This window comes from Mustela erminea, chromosome 9 (genome assembly GCF_009829155.1).
Source record: "Mustela erminea isolate mMusErm1 chromosome 9, mMusErm1.Pri, whole genome shotgun sequence".
Classification (NCBI taxonomy): domain Eukaryota; kingdom Metazoa; phylum Chordata; class Mammalia; order Carnivora; family Mustelidae; genus Mustela; species Mustela erminea.
The window spans coordinates 9,892,244-9,915,819 of NC_045622.1; the positions used below are offsets into that span (position 1 = coordinate 9,892,244).

General features: G+C 50.1%; 1 protein-coding gene across 22 annotated transcripts in view; it reads left to right on the forward strand.

The window, feature by feature from the left end:
* Positions 1–23,576, forward strand: part of NCAM1 (neural cell adhesion molecule 1) — a 299,278-nt gene that overhangs the window by 242,247 nt on the left and 33,455 nt on the right. For 7 of the 22 annotated variants that reach the window (XM_032356612.1, XM_032356613.1, XM_032356603.1 and 4 more), the window contains exons 8-16: positions 3,272–3,414; positions 9,569–9,598; positions 13,703–13,853; positions 14,208–14,392; positions 14,756–14,852; positions 15,178–15,348; positions 17,022–17,153; positions 18,312–18,326; positions 22,463–22,510. In XM_032356612.1, coding sequence (XP_032212503.1) covers positions 3,272–3,414; positions 9,569–9,598; positions 13,703–13,853; positions 14,208–14,392; positions 14,756–14,852; positions 15,178–15,348; positions 17,022–17,153; positions 18,312–18,326; positions 22,463–22,510 — 972 coding nt within the window. Of the gene's footprint in view, positions 1–3,271; positions 3,415–9,568; positions 9,599–13,702; positions 13,854–14,207; positions 14,393–14,755; positions 14,853–15,177; positions 15,349–17,021; positions 17,154–18,311; positions 18,327–20,536; positions 20,540–22,462; positions 22,511–23,576 lie in introns of all 22 variants that reach the window. The other 15 variants (XM_032356618.1, XM_032356611.1, XM_032356620.1 and 12 more) reach the window with 7 other exon arrangements.

Here is a 23,576-nt window from a genome sequence, read left to right on the forward strand (position 1 = left end):
CCGAGTTGGCAGCAGTGAGGCAGAAGCACATAGAAACCAGTAGCTCGGATTGTAAAGCCAGAGCTCAGAACTCCTGTGATTCAAGACGGGAAGGCAATTAGTCAGTACGGGGCACGTCTAAATTAGAGACTGCCATAATTGTGCCTTACCGACATCATTTTTCCCTAAGAAAGGCGGATGTTCTAGCATGCATTGCCCTAGTTATCAGCCAGAAGCTCTTTTTACTAAGTAGTTACATCTTACCTTTCTTTAAATTTGGCAGTGAATTTCCATTGCTTTTCTCCCCCATGGGCTCTTCTGAAAAAGTATTTTTGTCACTGCATATTCCTGTTACGCTCACACAGATGCTCATGAGGTCTCATGCTGCTGTGGCCTGAGGCAGGTTCACCAGTGGCCTTGCTTATCTGACCCCTTGGGACCAAAGCAGCCCTTGTGAGCTACAGCACTGGGTAAAGGCTGAAGGGAGCTGCACCGGGTCATGTCCAGCCCCTCAGTTCAGAGGAGCAGGGCCGCAGAGCCCTCCTTGGGCTGGCATCAAAAGGCATCAACATTTTGATGCCTGGATTTGGAGCCTGGGTTGGGGTGGGACTAGATGAGACCACCCCTCAGTGGCCGGGTGCAGAGCCGTGGGCTTGCCAGAAGAGAAGAGCCATTGTGCTGGGAAAACTCCCAGGGACATTTGTGCTCCCAGGAGGGTCCGTGGGGAGAAATGCAATGGAACACTCGGAGGCAGTAAGTCCCCCTCTAGGAGGCAGAAAATAGAACGGGGATCCAAAGTCAGGGGCCCGCAACAGACGTTAATTAAGAAGGTGTAAGTACCATCTGAAGACAAAACCTGGAGATGTTCCCCTAGATGCTGTGTGCAGAGGGACGTGACCTTGCATCTGCCCGTTTGCCTGATGATGCCCATTGTCCCGGGGGAGTTATGTAGAGAATCCCTTTTCACTCTCAAGAGTGCCCTGATCGGGACTATAAATTATATTGATATTCTAACTCCAAGGCAATATTCTGAGCTTTCAATGAGTTCTGACAATGGGCCTGCTGCTTCTGTAGTACAGAGAGGTTAGGTCATTAGTGAGAAACTTGCCTGCCTTCCAACGGCCCTCTGTAGACTATACAAAATCAGCTGTTGTTGATAATGCTTTTAGTAAGAATATAGTTTGCTTTTTTCTAAGGATTTGTGCAGTGGACCCTTTGTAACCCTGTGGTAAATGGAGCTGCCAAACCAGATATTAATAGACGTTATCTATCCCTTGTCTGTCTTTTGTTAACCTTTTGATGCCCGGATGAAGTCCTAGGGGTCAGGACGAGTCCAGCAAACACTGTCTTGGTCACGATATCCATCTGGGCTTCAAGAGGCCAAAAATTTAAACAACTGTTCAGTGAATTTGGTTGTGTGGCTGAATTTTATTTTTTTAGACTTTTTTTTTTTTTTGAAGATTTTATTTATATGAGAGAGAGAGAGAGGGTGAGCGAGGACATGAGCAGAGTGAGGGGCAGAGGGGGAAGCAGGCTCCCTGCTGATTAGTGAGTCTGATGCAGGGCTGGATCCCAGGACCCCGCGATCATGACCTGAGCTGAAGGCAGAGGCTTAACTGACAAAGTCACCAGGTGCCCCTGCATTACTCATTTCAATCTGTGATTTTAACAGTGTAGAAATTCAACTTTTATTTTGTCTTTCTCAAACCCCTGTCCAGCTGCAGTGAACAGTCCTTTCGTTATGAGTTGTGACCCCCTTGGAAGTCTTGTTTATCAAGATCAGCACAAAACCTTCCTGTGGGAAAATCTCGCTCAAGTGATCTCCATCAGTTCCAATTCGTGATCATTTGGCCCCGTTGGATGGAGACGTGCCTGGGTGCTTGCCGTCAAAAAGGACTTGCCAAGCAAGCTGTTTAGTACAGATTAACTGTAGCAGAATATTTGACTACATGGATAATTTTATATAGAAGCAGGTATTTGCTGCAGAAAATGCACAGCCTAGACATAAAAGCAGAACCAGGGGGGCCTCTGCTTGCAGGAAATGTATAGGGAGGAGTTTATTAACCTACTCACAGGCGGCGTATGAATTTGAATATAAAGGAAATGTAATTCTTTCAAAAATTATCCATAAATTTGATTTATTTATTTTTTTTGTTTGTTTATCTCGCCTCGTCTTTTTCCCCATTAGCGAAATAAGTTACATTTGTGCTGTGTTATCTTTTCTCTTCTGTGGAAGGTTTTGCAATTTCAGAGTATAATTGTTTTAAATCAGGAAAAGTCAATTTTCTCTAATGTTTTAGCATTTAACTCCACTTTTGAATGCTCGTGTTTTCTGGCATTACCCAAAACATTTGGAAAATGAACCCATCTTATCTTTCCACCCCAGCCCATTCTGCAGCCCCCAACTCCTCTCTCGCCCCATTTCCTTGCTTAGTCAAAGCTAACACAGCTCTCCCAGCCACTGAGGAGCTCAGAGTCCCTTGAACTCCTTCTCATTCCTTCCTTCGATCCTTGCCCTCTGTTCATTTGGCACTTCGAGCGAAACCTTTCGTGAGCATCTCTCTCCAAGCCGCCCTTCCCCGTCTGCCCCTCCTCTGGGACCACCCAGTTCGGGACTCTATTTCGCCACCTCTGGGGCCCTGTCAGAGCTTCCAAATTGGTTTTCTCACCTCAAGGTTTCCCCTGTTCTCAATCATCTAGAGTGTCTTCGTAGATTAGGCTTCTTGAAGTACAAATGATCATTTCAGTCCTCTGATCAAACACCGCCAGTGGGCTTCTGTCAGTGCCCGGAGACCATTCAAAGCAAGCGCCATAACCAGGCGGCCATGACCCTGCGCCCGGGCTGGGCCCCACCTCCCCGCACCGCCATACGCCAACACCGGCCCCCATCACACTGCCCTCCTCCCGTGTCCTTGCTTCTTTGCTCCCAGTCAGGCAGTTTTCTACACTGAGAATGACTCTCCCCATCCCAAAGTTCCACGTACTGAAGATCTCATGGCCCAGCCCGAACGCTTTCTTCTCATGAAGTCTTCAGCCTCTGCCCTCGCCTTCTCTACCCTCTGCCCTGAGTGCTCTTTCTCTAGGATCTTGTGTTTCTTGCTCGCACACTGATGATGTCATGCACCTACTCAAGTGTACGTCTGTCGGGGATTCAGTTCTGTAGCTCCCACAACACCTAGAATATGGTCTTATACTCCGTAAGTCTGTAACCTGATGAGTGGGCACATGGTTGAATTTAAACCCAGAAAACTAAAAAAAATCAGACAAACTCACACATGTCTTATCTTTTCAGCAAAACCCAAAATCACCTACGTGGAGAACCAGACCGCCATGGAGCTGGAGGAACAAGTCACTCTGACCTGCGAAGCCTCGGGAGACCCCATTCCCACCATCACCTGGAGGACCTCTACCCGGAACATCAGCAGCGAAGAAAAGGTATGACGTCACCAAGAGTTCAGGGTCATGGGGTGCAGGCTCAAAGCAGGTCATATCTGCCCAGACCCCGTTCTCTTCGGGGAGCCGGAAGATGGGATGCGGGCCCCGGAGGCCACGCCAGGTTCCACGGCCTCCGTCCCCCAGCCTGCTGGCTGTGCCGGGGCAGGGCCACAGGTTCCTGCATAGATCTGCCGGGCTGTGAGTTTTGTGGACGTGGTCAAGTTAGACGTTCTGGGGAGGAAGCAGGGAGTGCTTTTCAAACCCAGGATTACGGAGCTCTGAGGAGCAGGGAGAAGCCAAGAGCTTGGGGGTCCAGCTCTCATCCTCTAAACAGTCCTGACGGGAATGTGTCCTGGAAATAGCAGGGATCGGGATGAGCCCTATGAATTCTCCTTGTGTTTCGTAGCCTCACGCTGTACATGCACTTATGCACAAAAGCTTGGTTGCCTTTGTGTCTGCCTGTATTTCCGGTCACATTTGGATATCATTTTGTTCTGAAGGCAAAAATAATTAGCAGTTTCTTCATGATGATGATCACACTGGGTTCTCCACTACATTCTAAGCACTCAGCTTCAGCTCTCAGTAGCACATGGTAGCAGGCTTCCTGGTAGTTTGAAATGACTGGGGAGATTCAGCTTTAAAGCATATAGATTTATAGGCCACCGGAAAGCTGTCATTATCATTGACAGTATGTACGGATTGAGGTATCCCCACATCAAGCAGCCCTTTGCTCCTGAGTGGGCCAAAAGCAAGAGAAAGAAGAGGCTTCGTTTTAAAGCAACTTAAACCCCCTTATTGTACTTCTCCAATCTCATCTCAGATGCCCTGTAGTATAGGGCTTCATTTTAGTTGGCCAGAGCTTTGTCACCTGGTCAGGAGTAATGGCCTTAGCCTTAAAGAACATTTATAATGGATTGCTTATTGACCACAATGTCACAGTTGATAGATCTTCACTCTTCTGCCTGCCTAAAGGAAATCCTTACAGAGGGTAAACTCAAAGTCAAAAAAGAGATAGGGTGACAGAGCAGATCCACATTTGGGATTTGAACTTGAAGATCTGGTTTCTGCCCCATGAATAAAAGACAAATGAAATCAAAAGGAACAGAAACTGCTGTTCCAAAAAGCCCATTATTTTTTGCAAGTTTTAACTCCACAGTTGAATTCAACTTAACAAAAGCTCAAGGAACTGCTAAGTATTTTTGAAACTCGCATATGCTGTTCGATATTGTGGAAACCAACTGGATTAAGAAATGTGGTGTTTACTTGGATACTTTCTTTATCAACATTGGAATTAAACCCTAAGCTCAGATTTCAGCTCCCATCATGTGTGTTACATGGATTGAATGTACATTTCAGGGCTTAAACCATAGGGCTGCGGCTCGGCACATATTTCTACATCAGGCTTGTGATTTGTCCAGAACGACCCAGTGTATATCGCTGACCTACAGGGAAGGACAGAAATAATATCTATCCCAGATGAATGATGCTTTTAAATTCGATGTCTTTTCTAGGAATAGCTTCACAGCTAAGCTAGACCGGAAGGGTTATTAAGATTTGTGCCTACCCTAAGTTCTTCCATAGGTGGGCACTTCTGGCCTGTATCTGTAAAGTCATTTTTACAGAATGAGAACAAAAAACCAGGCACCAGTCCACACTCATACTTACTAAGTATTGATACAAAAGGCATCCAGCGAGATCATCTCCGACCAAAGAGGGTTGCATAATTCAGCTATTAGTGTAGACCATTTGTCTCAATCTGGGATAATTATCTAAGCCCAGCCACATAGGTTGGATTGTGGTTTCTTTTACTACAGACTGCCTTCAAGTTTACTCAGAGTGACATTACTGGAACGTGGGTGAATCCATGTTAGAACAAGTCCTCAAGCCCTCTAGACTGGCCAGTGCCATGACACCGTATTAACATATTTGCCAAAATGAAACCCTACGTAGGAAAGTTGCCGTTTCTATTAGTTATATATTAACCCCAGAGAGGCTTGATGTCCATCTTACGCCATGAAGAGCTCATAATTAAGAGAACAAAGATGGCCGGCTCATGCTGGCCGGACTCTGGGTAATCAGTTTCACTTGCATCTGGCAGCAGCCCCTCATGTTCTCCCCCATCCGAAGGGGCATCGTATATGATCAGGGATCGAGATGATCAGAGGCACAGTGTCGTAGTCGTGATAGAAAACAATGTCCTTTCTCAAGTCAGGATGGTCCATGAAGCAGATAAAAACAGATGATTGTATCTACCTGTTAAGGTCAGGAAGGGTCCTGAGAATTAGACCACACACAGTGCTGGGATCCTAGAGGTTGGGAAGGAGGGTCCCGTTTGAGGTTGTCCAGTCTCAGCCGGCACTCACTTTGCAGCTTATCTGCCCGAAAGGTCCCTCCCTGAAGGGTGACAGTGTCTGTCCTCTCCAGGCAGCTGGATCCGGAAGGTCTTCCTTTCCCCGCCCACTGCTCAGCCTTCCCACCTCTGCCCCTCAGTCCTCTGGGTGAGAACTCTTGGATTTTCCACTAGCTTCCACTCTCTGTCCCTTAGACACACTCACTGGTCTACTCCATTTCCCATGCCGTGGGTTCAACCTCTTGTGCTTCCTGGTGGTCCTGTCCCAGAGAGTTTCAGTCCCCGGGCGCACCCCTAATGTTTTGTGGAGCCAGTGTAGCCAATGCAGATTTCCATGCAGTGACCTGCTCTTTTGTTCTGGATGGTTCCCTGTTCTGGGCGCCGTCAGGCAGCTGAAGTGTTAGCGCTGTCGCCATTTCTCATTCTCTCGCCTCCTCTTGAGCTTGTGGTCAACTAAAACGCTCAGCTCGTTTTTACACAGACAGCACTGAGGCCACACACCCCCTTGTCCTGTTCTTACACAATTGATTGCTTCACCAAAAATGCAGAATTTTGTATTTCTGCTAAAAATTGTTTTGTTTGTTGCAGCCCGACGTTGCAGCCCTTCCTTGGGGAAGGCTCTCCCTTCCTGGGAAAATTGTTTTGTTTGTTGCAGCCCGACGTTGCAGCCCTTCCTTGGGGAAGGCTCTCCCTTCCTGGGATGGTACTACCGGTCCCCTTCCCTCTCAATGCCAGCAGCCACCTCTAATCATTTTGACGACCACCAGTGCACATATACAAACTCTTTCTGCCTTCAGAAACATTTTAGTCCATCTTCCTGGCTTTCCTCAGAGCTGTCCTTAGAGGTCTGGAGGTCTCGGGCATTTCAAGCCACGTGGACCCACCCCCACCCTGCCCCCCACCCCGGTTTTGTGTATGTGTTTTTAAAGTAATGAGGTCTAAGAGTGGTGACCCCCACTTCACAAGGCTCAAGGGCAAGCAGCTCGGTACCCTTCCCCAGTCCAGCATCGGTATTAGCCATTGCCTCCAGTCTTGCATGGACACTTGCATGAAACATCTTTGTCCAAGCTGCTGATAAAAATGTCAACTGGGACAAGGTCAAGTGCAGAGCCCTTAGAATGCTCTCTTGACTTCCTCTGGGTCACTGGCTCGGATGGAGCCCCTACCACCACGGTGCTCCTCAGGATTGTGATGACATTTGTGGAAGGCTCAATGATTTCTTCAGTAAAGTTGGTTACAGTATAAGCTCGTTAGAACAGCTTGGTCTTTTGCTTCATTGCTTGGTTAAGTCTAGTATTTGTCTAGACTTAACTAAGCCTAGGTAGGGGTGTCTCTCTTAAGAGGAGAGAAAAGGCTTCCAACCTTAAGCACAGAGTTAGCAACTTTCTAATGGATCCTAATATTCCTCTTCATTAAAAAAAAAAAAAAAAAGTGGTGGCGGGGAGCAAGCAAAAGCCTGTCACTGAGCCTGATCGCCACACCCTGCCCGCTCGTGTCTCTAGGTGGAGCCTGGCTGCTCCTTGGAGACTGCTGCTGGTCAGTCGGCTAAGCCTCAGTCATAATTGGGTTGGTTTTGTTCACCAGCCGATAAGAGCTAAGCTAAATTTGGGTCATAAAGACCATTAGGGTAGATCATCTGTCTGAAAGTTAATCCATTCCTTAATCTCTATTTTGTTGGCCAAAAAGAAGACAAACCATCTATGAACATCATAACGGGGATTGGTTTAACCCGTGTGTCTGGAGGTCCTTGTGATAATGCAGAGCAAAGAAAGGTTGCCCACCCCCATTCTCCCACCGCTCATCCTCCCTAGACTCATTTTAAACATTGCCAGGTATGTGAGTGACTGGGACTAACTTCCAGGTGCCATTTACATACTAAGCGAGACCTTTGGAGGCTGATTTGCAAAATCTGTCGCTAGCAGAACACTTTTGCTGTGTGCTTATTTGAACATTGACTGGTAAAGAAATTCATATGAAACCTTAATATTTAAGGAAAAGAAGAGGGGCAAAGAGTTGAGATCAGAAGAGATAGACAAAAAATGGAATTTCATGAGCCTTGAGTCTTTAGCTGGTGGAGTATCCCACAAATGCCACAAAGAAGAGAGAGCTTTGAAATTCTGGATTCATTGGAAACTGGATCTCTCTGTCACCGGGAGGAATTCCTCTTCTGTACAGCCTAGGTGCCCACGTATAAACACTGGAAAGGGTGCCTGTATTGAGCAGTTAGAGTCTGGCATATTCTGCCTGCGGGCACAGGTAGAGGACACTTGAGGACAAGGGTAGGGGGCTTCTTGTAGTTTATTTACACATTCCTAAAGACTTGTGTGTGAGGTCATCAAATGTGCATATGAAAAGAACCTGGAACTTAAAGTTTCTGGAGCATGACCAGTCCTATCCTAATGTGTTTCTGTGTGTTCGGATCAGATTGTCTTCACGTGAGCCACACCCCATCACCAAGTTGTCAGGGCCAGGGTATAGCCCACCATTCCCTGAGGCACACAGGCCAGAGGTCAGGCTACCGGAAACGTCTTGTTCCTAGCAACTACTTATTCTGAAAGCCACGAAACCATAGCGATCTGGGAGAGAAACAAGAAGACTCAGATTTGAAAAGCACATAACTCCATACGATATCGCCCTTAAAAAACGATCTTGATTCACACAGCCCTGGCATGTGACAGACAAGCTTCTCGGTGATGTGAACTTGGCAACCACGTTTGACATGTTGGCCCACTGTCCCTTTGGTCTCTGCATGCTCGTTCCTCTGTTCTCACTTTTTTCTTCATTTCAACATCACATGACATCATCCAACATTTCCCTCCTCGTTCCTCCCAAAAGCTCTTTGCGTTTAGTGGGCTCTTACTAAATGTTCGCTAACTCATTTGCGTTTCCTGGATTGCATCGCTGTGTCTCTGGCCTCTGTTCTTTCCTTTCTCTATCTGAACATCAGGGACAACCAGGCACTTGTGCCGTCTAATAAAAAGAACAATGCAGGTATGATGTTTTTCAATCCGGGTATGAAAACAGACACGCCGTCAGCATCGTAGATTCCCAAGTGCTGGATAAGTAAAATATCTGAATGTGGGCAGGAAAATACCCAAGCCTCTGTGCTTCTGAGCTGACTCATGAATGCCGTGTTGAGTGACGGCGGTGCACGCTCAAGCCCCCATGCCGTCTGGGCGTTCCTCTGGAGCTGGCCACAGCAGAGTGTGCTGGTCTGAAAGTTTCCTGCCCCACAGCTTTAACGAATTCATGCTCAACATTCCTGATATACCTCTCTGCTCCTTTCTTAGTTCCTTTTTTTTTTTTTAAGATACAAACTTGATTTTTAATAGCATGCATGCAACGAGTTAGAAAAATGCATGAGCACAAAATGGCATTCGTTGTTTTGCGATCGACTGTCTAACAGAATCCAAAGGAGGAAACCTACCCTCTACATTTATCTCTAGATTATGTGGTTTGTATTAGGGGTGTCCTCAAATATGACGAGAAATGCTCAAGACATTTTAAAACAGAAGCAGTTGAACCCGTCTGCTGGTGTCCATGTGTATGCCTACCAAAGATTAGGAAAGACTTCTCCTTTGAATGATACATCATAATGTGCGGAAAGGGCGGGGGGACATGAACTGCCTCCTAACTTAAAGTGGGTGATAAACACACCATTGAAAGTGGGTCTTGGACAAAGTTCTGAGTTAAAAAAAGCAGCTGCATGTGCACGGAACACAGTGTTATACATCAATGTTCTGAAGCAACATGTTGTAAAATTTTACTGCTTTCTTGTTGTGTTTTATATCTTGTTCTCTCCAGGCTTCGTGGACTCGACCAGAGAAGCAAGAGGTATAGCTTACCTGACCACTAGCCAGTCTTTAGTTTTTGAAAGCATTCTAGCTTAACTCACCATTCCAGTTCAATAACCAGACATGCTAAACTAATTAGTCCTAGAGTTAGATTAAAGAATAGGTCGATAGTGGTAGACATTACTTAGCAATAGTGGCGTTCTAGGGTGAGCAAGCAAGCTGTGTTGGGAGTGGATGAACAAAATCCTTATTACTTCTTAAAATTGGATCTTATTCTCTTGCTGGTGCTGGTAAAAATCACATCCAGGTAATTATACTTACAGAAATAAATCGCTCCAATTCCCAGGCCAGGCGTTTTGAAATGACAATTTTTTTTTTTTTTTTTTGACTCTCACCTGGTTGATGGGGCTTTGGGTCATAAAGTCATGGAGTCAGTGGTCTAAAAACCCACTCAACCCTTCCCAGCTCAACTCATCTTGTTGCTCGCTTGTTTTATAATGATTGGTCTCGGTAAATGATCACATCACATCCCATTTCGTGTCAAAGCAATGCAGACGACATCTCTCCTTGGTTTGCCCAAACTGCTAAACACACGTGTGTCACTTTCACAGAGCATTAAATTTATGAGATGAGCACGATTTGGCACAAGTGGTTGTATGTTTTTTAGAAGTCCATAGCATTTAGCCCTTGAGATTTCTCCGACTACTTGCTTCACCTCGGGGAATGTGGGACTTTGTTTGAGAACTGAAGCTAAATATTAATCTTAAGATTTTAATGTTACCCACCCAAGACCCTAATTATAATCACGCTTATCGTTGTTTTCACTGATTTGTGTGATTAAGTGACAGAGAGTGAAATAAGAACCAGTATGCTTCCAATGGGGTTTGAGGATCCAACCCACAAGTATTTCTTTAAAAACTAGCTTTTGTCTCTTCTCCAGAGGAAATTTTGATCTTGTAATAGTATAAATGTAGACTACGGGAATCCTATACACTATATTCTAATCGGGTAACCCGGTCCTCTTGGTCTCCCAGAAATGATAATTATTCGGAACACATAACTCTTGTGTTCAGGTCGTGGCTATAAATATTTAATGCTGTTTAATATTGAAGAGTTGACTGCCTGTCCCCGGGCACTGATCCTAGTTTCTGCACGTTAACACGCGGTCGTGATCAAACCCAGTGTCTGATAAGCTCTCTTCGTAGCCTACCTACTTCCTTGTTATGGGGACCGTAGTCAAGTGCGCATCTTGCTGAAATCGCCCCGTGCTGTCCCATCCTAGTGTTGTATTGCCCCAAAGTCACGGACCCACTGGGATTGGGGGAGGGAGAAAGAAAGGTTCATTATCACCCGCTTCTGAGCAACTACAGATCTCATTCTGCTTGGCCTTCTGCATCTTCCCCTGTCATTCTGATGTGGACCTGGCTGGAAGGGGAGGGGAGATTCATCAGGGAGCATTAAGGGAGGATAGGAGAATTACTATTATTATAAGTAGAAGTAATAGATTTCCTCCCAGGAAAGCAGACAACTCACTTCCGTTCTCCAGAAGTATCCTTACCTTGAGTATCTCACTCTGGATGTAACTGACTTTCAAGTGAGTGCCGCCCCTGGGGCTCAGAAGTTCCATTCCTTCCTATTTGTCTCATTCAGAGACAAAGACCATTAAGTCCAGATGAGTTCCAGAGAAGGCTTGGGCTATGGCCAGTTTTGTTCTGTAAGCTCGGAAAATTAGCACTTTCACCTGGAACAAGGGATGCAAAAAATGTTTTGATGAGAAGGTAACTGTAATTGCCCTACATGCTATTTTTGCAAAACAGGGTCTCCTTGTCCCAGCCGTCCTTCCATTCTTGCCCAGAGATCCTCCGCTTCCTCTGCAAGGCTGAACTGTCAGCAGGACCCGTACCTGGATGGCTCATAGCTGGCACTCCTTGCCTTTGTCCTGGTGCCACAGTAAAACGTTTCAGAGGGAAACAGTCTAATCACACTGGAAGTCTGTGTGCTTCCCCTTGGAGCGCGAACTGGGCATCTGACAAATTCCCATTCCCAATCCTGTCGTGAGCCACCGCGAAACAAGAATTCTGTGTAGAGGACTGTCTCCTGGCCTCTTGACACCATGAAATGAGAAAATTTTCCACACACAGAAATTTAGAACACCTAGAAGGGGAGGAAATCATTGCTGTCAATGAAACCACTTCCCAAACTTCTCTTCAATCACTTTCTAGAACATTCTGAGTAGACTGGTCATGCCCTGCTTTGTTGTTGTTACTGTCCTCCTCTTCCCTACATGACCCTCTTTGCATCTTTTGCTGCAATATTGCTTCCATTGTGGAAATGTTCTCTTGACTTCCCAATGATCTGGTCAGTTTTCCATGTTTGTGGGTGTTGAGCCCAGGACAAGCTCGTCTGTATGACACACGATCATAGTTCAGCCGCTGGCCGGTGTCACGGTCGGCTGAACCTGTGTTCTCACTGAGATAACCAGAAGGGCAGGGGGTAGATCTCGAGCCTTTTCTGCCTTTATCCCATTGTGTCTGGGGCAGAAAGGAATGGCAAACCGGTCAGGTCAGCCCTCTAGAGGTATTTGCAAGGATGCCCTCAATGCCACTCGCTTAGACTGATGGGTTCATTTTTGGATGGCTCATGGAAGTGCCACTGGGGTGTATTGGGACAACCCTGTCAGCCCACAATAAAGGGGGTCCCAGGATCCAGAGACCTTGCGATGTGTCACGGCTTTCTAGTCAAGTGGAGCACACCTGTCTGTGGTCACCTCTCACTAATGTGTAGCATCTCCTCAGCCAGTCAGCCTTGCAGACCTACAGGTCAGATGGGGTGAGAGCCTGGGCTTCGGGCGCTCCTCTGAGAGCAGAATGGCCCGTAGGCAGTGGTGATTTTGCTCAGCCGTCTGCCTCCTTGCCTGCACTGGTGTTCCAGCTTCCAGATACCTACCTCAGTGGGGCTTAAATGCCTGAAGTGGATTAATTCCATCAGCGATGGTCAGAGGGACTTCTTGGGTCCCTTAGGTCTGTGGAGACTGCCCCACAAGGCCCATGGAACCTTGTTTTTGAGCTGCCCAAACCGGCTGTGTGTGACATTGCGATTCTGGGTTTCGGGCTTCCAAACCAGCAGATCAGAAGAACCTGAACGAAACAGGTGTTCTTTCATTCTTTAAAGGCCCAGCCCCATGGGACGACAGGTGCCATATGGAGAGCCTCCCCTGGCCCTCTCCACAGTATATCATATGCTAGAGATAAGAACGTGGCCCAGCCTACGAGGAGCGAGACTCCTTCTTCAGATTACCAACTTTCTTGAGGATCTGACCTTGGGCAACGCGCCCAGACTTTTCCTAGGCTGGCAGCCATTTCACTTCGAGCATCAAGGCAGGAGCCCCTTGGACATATTCCAGGACCCATTGCCTAGGGATCACAGGCTTATTCCCCTTTGACCAATCACTGGAATTCCAGAGACTCGGGAAGCCAATTATCTTATCAAGGGCTGGAATGCAAAATCTGGTGGTGGCTGCCTGGGACTCTGTGCCACTGTCCCTGGAGAGGGGACCCAGGGATCCTCACTTCCAGCTCAACAGCTCCTCACCACCGAGCTGTGAGACTTTCTCTTGAATGAAATTATTTCACTTTTAAGCCTTCAGGAAGACAAGGCATCTGCAGAAATATAGGTTTCTTGTATAAGTGTCTGCACTTGGCGCACTCTGATTTCCCATTATGCATGCGTGCACCATGGAGCTGCCAGATGGGCAGACGCCTAGAAGGAAAGCACAGGGCGCAGGTTTCCCAGAGTCTCAGGACGCAGAGCTGTTGCTGCTGGACCATCCACTGGCCAGGGCTTTTGCTTCCATCTTAGATGTGCCAAACAAAGTCGTCTTGGGGGACCTTGCTTGTCCTTGCCCTGAACCAATCTTGGCACGGAGTCTAGGCTGCTTCCCATGAACTGGGTCCCATTTTCTATTTTGGATGCACTCGAGTTCCCGTGGCGCTCTCCAGAGCCTCCCACACTAGCTGGGACCGTAAGTAAGAGACACAGGCACAGCTTGGGGAGAGAAGGTGAGACTGGTCCCAGACAAGAGGTGGCCCGGTCTCCTCCCCCTGCGCCGCCGTGGGCTCTCACGCACTCTCTTCCCTCCCGGCAGACTCTGGACGGGCACTTGGTGGTACACAGCCACGCCCGCGTGTCGTCCCTGACCCTGAAGAGCATCCAGTACACGGACGCGGGAGAGTACGTCTGCACGGCCAGCAACACCATCGGCCAGGACTCCCAGTCCATGTACCTGGAAGTGCAGTGTGAGCCGCAGCTGTGGAAGGATGAGGGGAGGGGTCTGTGCAGGGTCGGGCTGAAAGGGGACAACGGCAGCCAGGACCCGAGCTGCATCCCCCTGGCTCTGCTCACACTCCGGTGGCAGTTGCCTGAGCCATTCCAGAGCTCTGTCCCCAAGTCATCCCCTGACACTGTCCCAAGCTCACGAGCCCTTCTGTCCTCCCACGCAGCTCATAGGACCGCTGAACCAGCCTGGCCTTCACTACATCCCAGCGCTGGCTCTGTTTGGGGTGCACCCACCCTCCAGGGGCTGGGAGACGGGGCGTGCGGGGCTCCTATGTAGTCGTGGTCTTCCTGATCAGCATTGCGGTTCCTTGCAGATGCCCCCAAGCTGCAGGGCCCCGTGGCCGTGTACACGTGGGAGGGGAACCAGGTGAACATCACATGCGAGGTATTTGCCTACCCCAGTGCCACCATCTCGTGGTTTCGAGACGGTCAGCTGCTGCCGAGCTCCAACTACAGCAATATCAAGATCTACAACACCCCTTCCGCCAGTTATCTGGAGGTGAGTCGGGGCGGGGGGCAGGAGAGTGGGGAGAACGGACCGTCCGACTCTGGATAGGCTTCTCTATGCAGCTAACATCTTCTCGCTTGCTTCTCTGGCATTGTGACCAGGGGAGCCATCGGCTACAGAAGAAACTGAGCCTCAGCCCTGCCCCTTTTCTCTCCCTGGGGCCAGGTTATGGCCCGGGAGGCCAAGGGTGCCTCTTCTCCCTGGCCCCGTGGCAGTTCTCTCTGGCTTCAGGCTGGGCTGGAGCTCGTGGTTCATGCTTTCCTGGTTCTTTTCTTATTTGTCCAATAAATAAAGATCTGAGTTGGTGGCCATTGCTTGGGACACTCAGAACCCACGAGTTCCTTCTTTCCAAAGGTGACCCCAGACTCCGAAAATGATTTCGGAAATTACAACTGTACAGCAGTGAACCGCATTGGACAGGAGTCTTTGGAGTTCATCCTTGTCCAAGCAGGTGAGCCCCCTCATGGCTGCACTACCCTTCCCCTTGCTGGCCTGGTCCATGCCCTTCGGTGACACCAGGAGAGTGAAAGAAGAGAGGACTGGCGGGGGGGGGGGGGGGCAAAGACAGAGAGAGAGGGTCAGGAAGCAGGGAGCCTGCGGAGGCTGGAGGGTGTGGGCACAGGACCTTCGGGGAGACAATCATATGGTGAGGTGGGCTGGGCGACAGGATCTAGGTGATAAGAATCCCAAGAAACGAGAGACTCGCCTTGTGGCTGAGAGTTCTGTACTGGACCTGGTGGGGCTCACCAGGGTCTCCATCTGTGCCCTCCTTGCAGACACCCCATCTTCGCCGTCCATCGACCAGGTGGAGCCATACTCTAGCACAGCACAGGTGCAGTTTGACGAGCCCGAGGCTACCGGTGGGGTGCCCATCCTCAAATACAAGGCGGAGTGGAGAGCCGTGGGCGAGGAAGTGTGGCATTTCAAGTGGTATGATGCCAAAGAAGGTAAGCGGGGGAGAGCGGGCACTCCCTTTAGGAGGATGGGCTGCTCGGTGTTGGGCAGACACTGCACCCTGACAGCCCATGGGGGTGGCGTAGCACACCGCTGTCTGCTGCTGAGGGTACCACAGGCCAAGCCCTGCCAGCTGTTCATCTCCTGGGCCGCAGCCCATCCCCGTCCCTCGAGAATTAGGGCGCGCTCGCATCTCCTCTAGAATTGTTGGCCTTCTGTGCCCTGGTACCCGAGGACCTGCTTCCCGGGGCCATGCCAAGGTGGGCGAGGCCGTGTCAAGCACGCTCCAAGCAGAAGCCCTGGTTAGGTGCTGGGCACACCCAGAGGAGTCCGGCCACCCCTGCCTGGCACCTTTGGGGGTCCGGCGCTGCAGATTCTCTGCCATCACCCACCCTCTGTCCTCCCTGGTGGACTCAGGGACTGTCATGTACTTGCAGTGTTGACCAAATAACGAACAGCCCGAGAGTAAAGTCTGCTCTTAAATCCATGCTGCGATATATTTCCAAACCTGAAGTTCAGAAGGTGACCCTTGGATGCCTGCAGTTTGAAGATTCTGAGCCCAGACCATTTTGCCCCAAGGACTGAGTGTATAACTGTGTCTGACTCTCCATTTGGGGTTTAACCAGGTCTGTGAAGCTTGCTTTGTTTCTGTAGAAAGTCTTAATTCTGGTCCTGTCTGTGGTGATGGAGCAGCCCCCTCCCAACCCGGTTTTACTGAGAATTTGTTTCACCAGGACGCTTTCATCACTGTTTTCAGTTTGGGGGGACGGGGCCTGGGAGGCATTTCTGTGAGTCAGGATTGGAGCCAGAAGAAGACAACCTCTTTACCTCCCTAACTTCCTCTGAAAACTCACACCACATTCATGGCGAGTTGGTCCCATGGTTCAGTCTGTCCAACTGGCTTTTTTTTTTCCTTTTTGTCATGGCTACAGCTGGATGAAATAAAAAATGTTTATATTTTTAAATTCAAGTATGATGAACTTTCTAGTTTTATTTTTGTCGTAGCAAAATATGTAGAATCTGAAATTGACCATTTTGGCCACTTTTCAGTGCACAGTTTCGGCACACAGTACACACGGCATTAAGTACATTCACATTATTGTGCAGCCGTTACCACCATCCATCTCCAGAACTTTCTGGTGATCCTGAACTCAGCACTCGTTCAACACGAACTTCCCGTCCCACCTCCTGCTGGCCCCGCAACAGCCATTCTACTTCCTGTCTCCAGGTAGCTGACTGTCCCCAGGACGTGTATGAGCGGGATTATACCATCGTCGTTCTCTTGTGTCTGGCTGATTTCACTTAGCTGACGTCCTCGGGGTTCATCTACACTGTAGCCCGTGTCAGAGCTTCCTTCCTTGTTAAGGCTGACTGATTCTCCTTTGAGTTCACAGCCCATTCTGGGCACCCGGTCACCCCCACGGATGGACAGGGCAGTCATTTCCACTTTTTGGAGGTTATGAGCCATGCTCCAGTGAACGTGGGCACCAGGTATCCATTCCAGGTCGTGTTTTCAAAGCTTTTGTGTGTATCCCCAGACAAGCAGTTGCTGGATCACGTGGCGACAGCAGGTGGAAGCGTCCGAGGACCCGCCGCGCTGTATTCCACAGCAACTACGCCGATAGGCTTTCCCTCCTTGGTGATCCTTCTCCTCTTCTCACAACAGCCAACATGGAAGGCATCGTCACCATCGTGGGCCTGAAGCCTGAGACCACGTACGCTGTGCGGCTGGCGGCCCTCAACGGCAAGGGTCTGGGTGAGATCAGCACAGCCTCCGAGTTCAAGACGCAGCCAGTCCGTAAGTACACGCAGTGCCTGGCCTCTTCCCCAGACCCACTGTCTTCTGGGGGGCGGAGGGGACCCCGAGCTGCCCCATCCTCTGTTCGGATGCAGCTGTTTGTGCTTCAGATGGCTCTGCTCAGGGAGGGCTCACCTCCTAGCCCCCTGGCCCTCAGTGACGGCTGGTCCCCAGCCCCTTTTATGCAGTCTTTTCCCAAAGAGCTTGGTGATGCTGTCGCAGTAGCTGGTCCCGCTTGTTAGCATCGCAGCCAGGGAGGAAATCACTGGCGCCTCCTGAAGGGGACCAGGCCAGGGATGCGGCGGTGTGTTGTGAAGGGATCTGGCAGATTTTGCTTTTTGATGCAGGTCACAAAGGCCCTAAAGCACCCTGTGACTTGAAGGAAGAGGGAAAAGACGATGATGGTTGTGTAATTAGTCGTGGGATTTTTGGTGCAGCAGAGAGATTACATCACAGAAAAGAGGAGACCGCTATGGGATGTGCGTGCAGTAGCGAGACCCCCCCCCCAGCAGTGCCAAAGGGGAAGGAGGGCTGAGGCCTCTGCGTCCCGCTCCTCCTCCCTCCCACCACGAGCACGCATCAGGGTCTCCCTCCCTTTTGGCCTCTTGTGAGAGAAGCGCTTCTTCCTGTTCCACTCGGGATGGCGTCTGCTTTCCTCCATTGCTCCCTCTTTCCTTACACCACACCTGCCCTGCTTTCCCTCCTGTCCCACCGACTGCCCTGGGCCAGCCCTGCTCCGGGGACCCCCTCTGCAGACCCACCAGGCTGCTGCCCTGGGAGGACCGGGCACCCGTCCAGCGGGAGCAGGTGCGACAGACCCAGACTCCTCGAGCGGTGCAGAGCTCCCTGGGTCCCTGCTCCCTGGGTCCTCTCTCATTGCCGGGCTTATCAAGCAGGCAGGGCAGTCCCTCGCTTCCTTGTCTTCGAAGCCAGAGGCCTGCAAGGCAACCTCCCACCTCTTCCAGAAACAGGAGGCCTGCCTCGTCTTCCTTCCACAGGAATTGCTTCTTTCTGGATTTGACGTAACTTGATGATTTGAGTTCCAGCTCCGTGTGCTTCGCAGACTCTATTCATTTCTTTTCCATCTTTTTTTTTCTCCCCCTTGGGTCTGTCTCTTGTCTTTTCTTTTCGTCTGTGTTCCGTCCATGGGAAATGCAGACGGCTCTCTTCCACGTAAGTGCCTCTTCTTACCCCCTTATCTGTTCCAATGGTGTTAACATCCGCTAGTTCTAGTTCTTAATTTAGTTTTGGTCCCTCTTTCGTCCCCTAGGCTGAAGTAGATGATGCCGTCCGGGCCCTAACCACACTGACCTTAGTCTAGCTGTGCTCTCGTCAATGTCTGTAGGTTCTACTCCCAGAGGCTAACACGCGCCCTGTTCTAGAGCATGCGACTTTTGTGTCCTTTGAAGTTGTGTTTCTTTATTAATTTCTGTGTGTGACGATTACCCCGTGGTGATGGGGACGCGCGCCTGGCCAAGCACAGTGGGAGTCTGCAGGGGGTCTCCGAGTCACACACGGCGGCACCCTCTCACCTTCTGCCCGGACTCTGGAAACGTGACCACCGCCTCACCAGGGATTCAGAATCCCTTCTGGGAAAAAGCAGCTGAAAGGATTTTCCCATTTGCTTTTAGGAGATGAGAGAACTGAGCTCAGAGCCCCTTCCGTTTTCTGCCTGTGGTGGCTGGAGGGCTCCGGGAGGCCCGAGTGGCAGCTGCAGTTGTAGAGAATAGCGTGGGCTCTGGCTCCCGGTCACAGGTGTGTCCTGCAGACACTGGGCGCTTAAACCCACACTTCCGGACGGTTCTGTTCTTCGGCACTAGGTTCTAGCAACATGCATGTCCCTGTTTGGGAAAGACTGACCGGCCACTCAGTAACCTCACCGTTGAGCGGAAGCACAGGGGGGTTCTCCATGGGGAGGAAGCGTAAGCTGGAAATTAAAAGTATAAGGAGCAAGGGTTATAGGAGGCTAGCCCGCTGTTCCACGGGGCACAAAAGGGTCTGACCTGCCCAGCAAGATGTCCCCAAGGGTCACTGCCACCGAGCCCTGCCTCTCACTTCCTGGGCTGAGCAAATAATGAAGGGGAGCATTACCCAGAGAGACTCGGAAGGAAAGGTATTCAGAAAACTGCACACTCTTCTCATAAAAAGCTCCTAGCTCCTGAAAGGCACTCAGGGAAGCTTATCTTTTTAAAATTTATTCAGAAATATTGCAGCAACAGCAGAAACTAAGTAGCTCAGTGTAGGCGTTCTGAGATTTTGAGTGAGCGCAAAATCCATGATCTCAGCAGACTTGGTTCCTGAATGAACCGGTTCTGGAAGGAGTCAGGATTGGGGACTGGATTGGCGTTGTCAGGTCAAGACTGACAGCTGTCTGCTCTGGGCGGCCACTTGGACCCTGACAGCCCCTGCCTCCTGGATCCCTAATTGGAGCTTCGGTGTCCCTGCTTCCGGATTTGATCAGTGAAGGAACGGCGGCTTAGTTACATGGCGGAGAGCAAGGCCGAGATGAGGCTTCCTTCAGAGTTTCTTACCAGCCCCTGGGGGCCGAGTACTGAATCAGAGTGAGTGGTCTTTAGACGTCAAAGCCCATCCGTGGTTTTCACTCATTGTCAGTTCAGCCCCTAGAAAGGTGAGAATTTCTTAAGCAGATGCTTTAAAAGTCAATGTTTAATTTTAAAAAAGAGAGAACTCCAGACCTTGTTATGTGTACCAAGATTCCAAGAACCCCTCTGGAAATTGGAGTGAGTGGTCAGCGGCCCATTCCTAGTAGGCCACAAATGGCACAGGAGCACGCATCGCTAGTGGCATGCAAAGCATTTTCTCGACCATCTAATGAAGTTATGGCCTAAGCAATCAAACTGCTAAGGAAAGAGAGTCATGGCAGAGCCTTACATTTGACTGCCTTTGTCAAGAACTTGAGCGGGTTAAAAGCCAGCACACACGTACTCATATGCTCATGGAAGTTGCTTGTGATGGTCTTTCCTGTACCCCCATGACCTGCATAGAGGGGCTGAAGTGAGGGCCTAGCCCAGGGGGTGGCTAGACTCCTCCTGAAGAAGGATACAGTGAGGAAAGGCTCTAGCGTCGGACACCGCCATGCCCACACTCACTGCTACTGGGAAGGGAGGGCACGTTTCAGGCGGAACTTCTCTGAGCTCTCACTCCCATTCCTCAGAAGGCACAAGGGTTGTCCGAAATTAGGTAAATAAAGTCAGCCATCCGTTTAGCTGCATGCTTACACTGAGCCCAGGCCGGTCTCTGACACTGGCTCGTCTCGCCCGCTGACCTTGCTTTCCCCCTCCTGTGATGTTGGGGTGCTGATGCATGCCTGATCCCATGACATTGGAGTTGGACCCTAAGGGCACCCTCACCCCAAGGGGGAGAAGGTACAGGCTCAATAAGCTGTCATACTGAACAGAGAGTCATCGCTGCCAGGCTCCCTTACCCCCAACCCTTGACCCTCCTACTCCCCACCCCTACCCCAGTTAGGGGGCAATAGGTGAGAGCTGGTAGATTTTGCATTAGCTTATCACTCCAAGTTCCTTGTGTGCCAGTAATGGGGTTGCTTTCTTGGTTTCTTAATAGACTTACCCACATGCAGGGGCATGACCATGTCAAAGGGGTGAGCGGGTGAAACTAGCCAATGCTGCAAATACTTCAAAGAGTCGGGCTCTGAGCTACCGGGTCAGAGAGCCGGGCTCACCTGTTTGAAGATTCCTTTGTGCACGGCTTGTTTGTGTGTGTGAAGGTCACACAGGAGCAGTGACTCCAAACAAACAACCAGAACTCCAGCCTGGGAAAATGTCCCTGGCTCATGTATTTTTAGGCCGGATGTCTGCGTGTTGTCATGAAGCTTTTAGGTGGAAAGCTCTCGGACTCTGTCTGCCCTAGGAGGGGCTGCTTCCCTATCAGAGCCGCTGAGGCCCTGAAGACATGATGTGACCATCAGTTACGCACCCTTTCCTCCATGACCGAGCCACACACCTTCATTTTGTTGCCCGAATGTCATCTCCTGATTCGCTTCTGAACCATGAAGCAAAATAGACAACTTCTTGCAGGGGATAAAGATCATGAAGGAGTTGTCTGCTTTTCAAAGGAGGCACCTTGAGATTTTTTTGTCTTCACATTTTGCCCCCAGATGGCATGTTGCAAGTATAAATTAAATACGTTCTAATATATTGTATTTAAAACACATAAATTTGCCAGAATAATATGGACAGTGATGCAAACGATTCAAGCCAAGAAAAGTACAAGAGAAAGGAGCGAGAGAGAGATACGCTTTCCCCTGAATGAACCAGCCCATCACATCACAGCGAGCTCAGAGTGAGTTCAGCGAGCACCTTGCCCCATATGCTTCATCTGGAAGAGAGACGGAAGACCAAACTATGAGTGTGCCAAGGCAATGGTGGAGATAACAGTGACGTTCTTCCAATGTTCATCTCGCTCTCAAAGAAGACTTTGTTTTGTGATTATTGATGGGACAACCTCTGAATAACTGACAGTGAAAAACTAAAGATCTATTCAGTGTCCAGAATGCCTCAGATGCGCCATTTCTAACAGCCCTCCGAGCGGAAAGTTGGTTAGCGTTACTTTATTTAGTCCCAGTCTCTTCAGTGATCCCTTCTTCCGAGAGAGCAAGACCAACACTCAGCGTTATTTGCAGGGGTCTCCACGCTCACGGCTGCCCCCAGAGAATCACCTTCTGTAGGGTTTGGGACGGCAGCAGCAGTTACAGTATCATCTGGATGCCCAGTGGTCCTGACGTCACCCAGCAGTGAACGTCAAGTGGAACGGTCATTTGTGTTTCTTTGGGACCTTGAGATTAGAGTGAGGCACACAGGCTTTGTTCTAAATATGTGCCCAGAGTGTAGACATGTGCCAGTCAAGAAGCACATGCAGAGATCTATCACATGAAGAGCCAAAGCCTCCTTTTTCCCACGTCTACCTCCCCCGGGGGTCCAGGTTCCCTGTCCTCCTGACATCGGATCCCATGGAGGCGGCTGGTCCTGCCCAGTTTCTGTTTGTTTCAGGCAGGGTTGGAGGTCTCTGCAGCTGCTCCCGGCCCAGTCCCTGACCTGAACTCGGGGCTTGGCAGGCACACTGGCCCCCGGCTTGAAGCCAGAGAACCCAGCTCCCTGCGGGTCCGCAAGCCCCCTGCCCTCACACACGGCGTTCTTCCTCCTCACTGTCCCTGCTTCAGCTCTGGCCGCGGACACCCCCGGAGCAGCTCTTCTATTTTTTCATTCAGTGTCTATGTGCTTCAATGAGCTTTTTCCCCTTTTTTTTCACTTTCATTTTTCTTTCCTCAGTGGCTCCCGCTAGCTCTTCCACCCCTGTTCCATTGTCTCCTCCAGATAGTGAGTATCATTTTCTTCATCCGTCTCTCTGCAGGTTGCTTTCCACCAGCCGCGGTGGGTCTGCGTAATGTTATCTCCTTCACCAGGTGATAATTCAACTGTGTTGGCAGAAAGCAGGGCCGGGTTTTAGAGAAGCAAATGAGAAGAGAAATAGGCACGGGGCCTCCCAGATTCATGGGAGGCCTCGCTCCCCCCGAGGAGGCGGCAAGTGACAGGCATGGCTCTGGACAGAAAATCGCACAGTCGGGCTGCCCAGGGCTGGCGCGGCCCAGCCTGGCCCTGTCCTCGGGACTCTCAGTGGGCTGGACCCAAGCTGACATTTGAAGAAACTGAAGGAATTTGCCAAGAAAAATATCTCTTCTGCAGGGTCATAAGAAATGCTTTGGGGTGTTGTGTTTTCACCCTTCATTTTAATTGGCACAGTTGGATTCAGACATCGAAATTAGATAGTGAGGCCTGTAGCTCTTGCTTTCTCCATAAACACATACTTGTCTCGTAAATATTTGCAGGAAAATAAACAGCGTCTGCTTACAGATGTGCCTGGCGGTAGGCGCCTCGGCAAATTATTAACCCTTCCCAAGTGGGCCTTGTCATTCTCGTCCATAAAATAGGATGAGTAATCGCCCTCCTCCCCACTACCCACCCCTGTAAGAGAACGTTCCAGCACGTATCAAGCTGCGTCTGCCCACCCCAAAGCAGAACCACTAAGCCTGGCAGTGACTCTGGCCTCTTCATTCCTCACTGAGCCTCTCTCTTTTACCGTCTTGTTCCATTTGGTTGCCCTGTCCTTCTGTTCCCCTGGGGACTCAGGAGAGAGCGCTGTGCCTGCAATGGTGTGGAGTTTGGAACCCAGCTCTCGGGGAGGGGGGGGGAGCAAAGGGAGGCGGCAGCTGCCCGAGGCCAGCAGGCGCTCAGGGGGCCGCAGGGTGGTGCTGCCCACCAGGCCCACAACCTCGGGAGGGGACTCCAGCCCTGAGCCAGGAGCCCCTATCGCATCTGTGTGGCTTTAGCAACAGGCCCACCACGTGCTTTCCAGGCCGTAGCTCTAGCAGCAAGCATCCAGGCT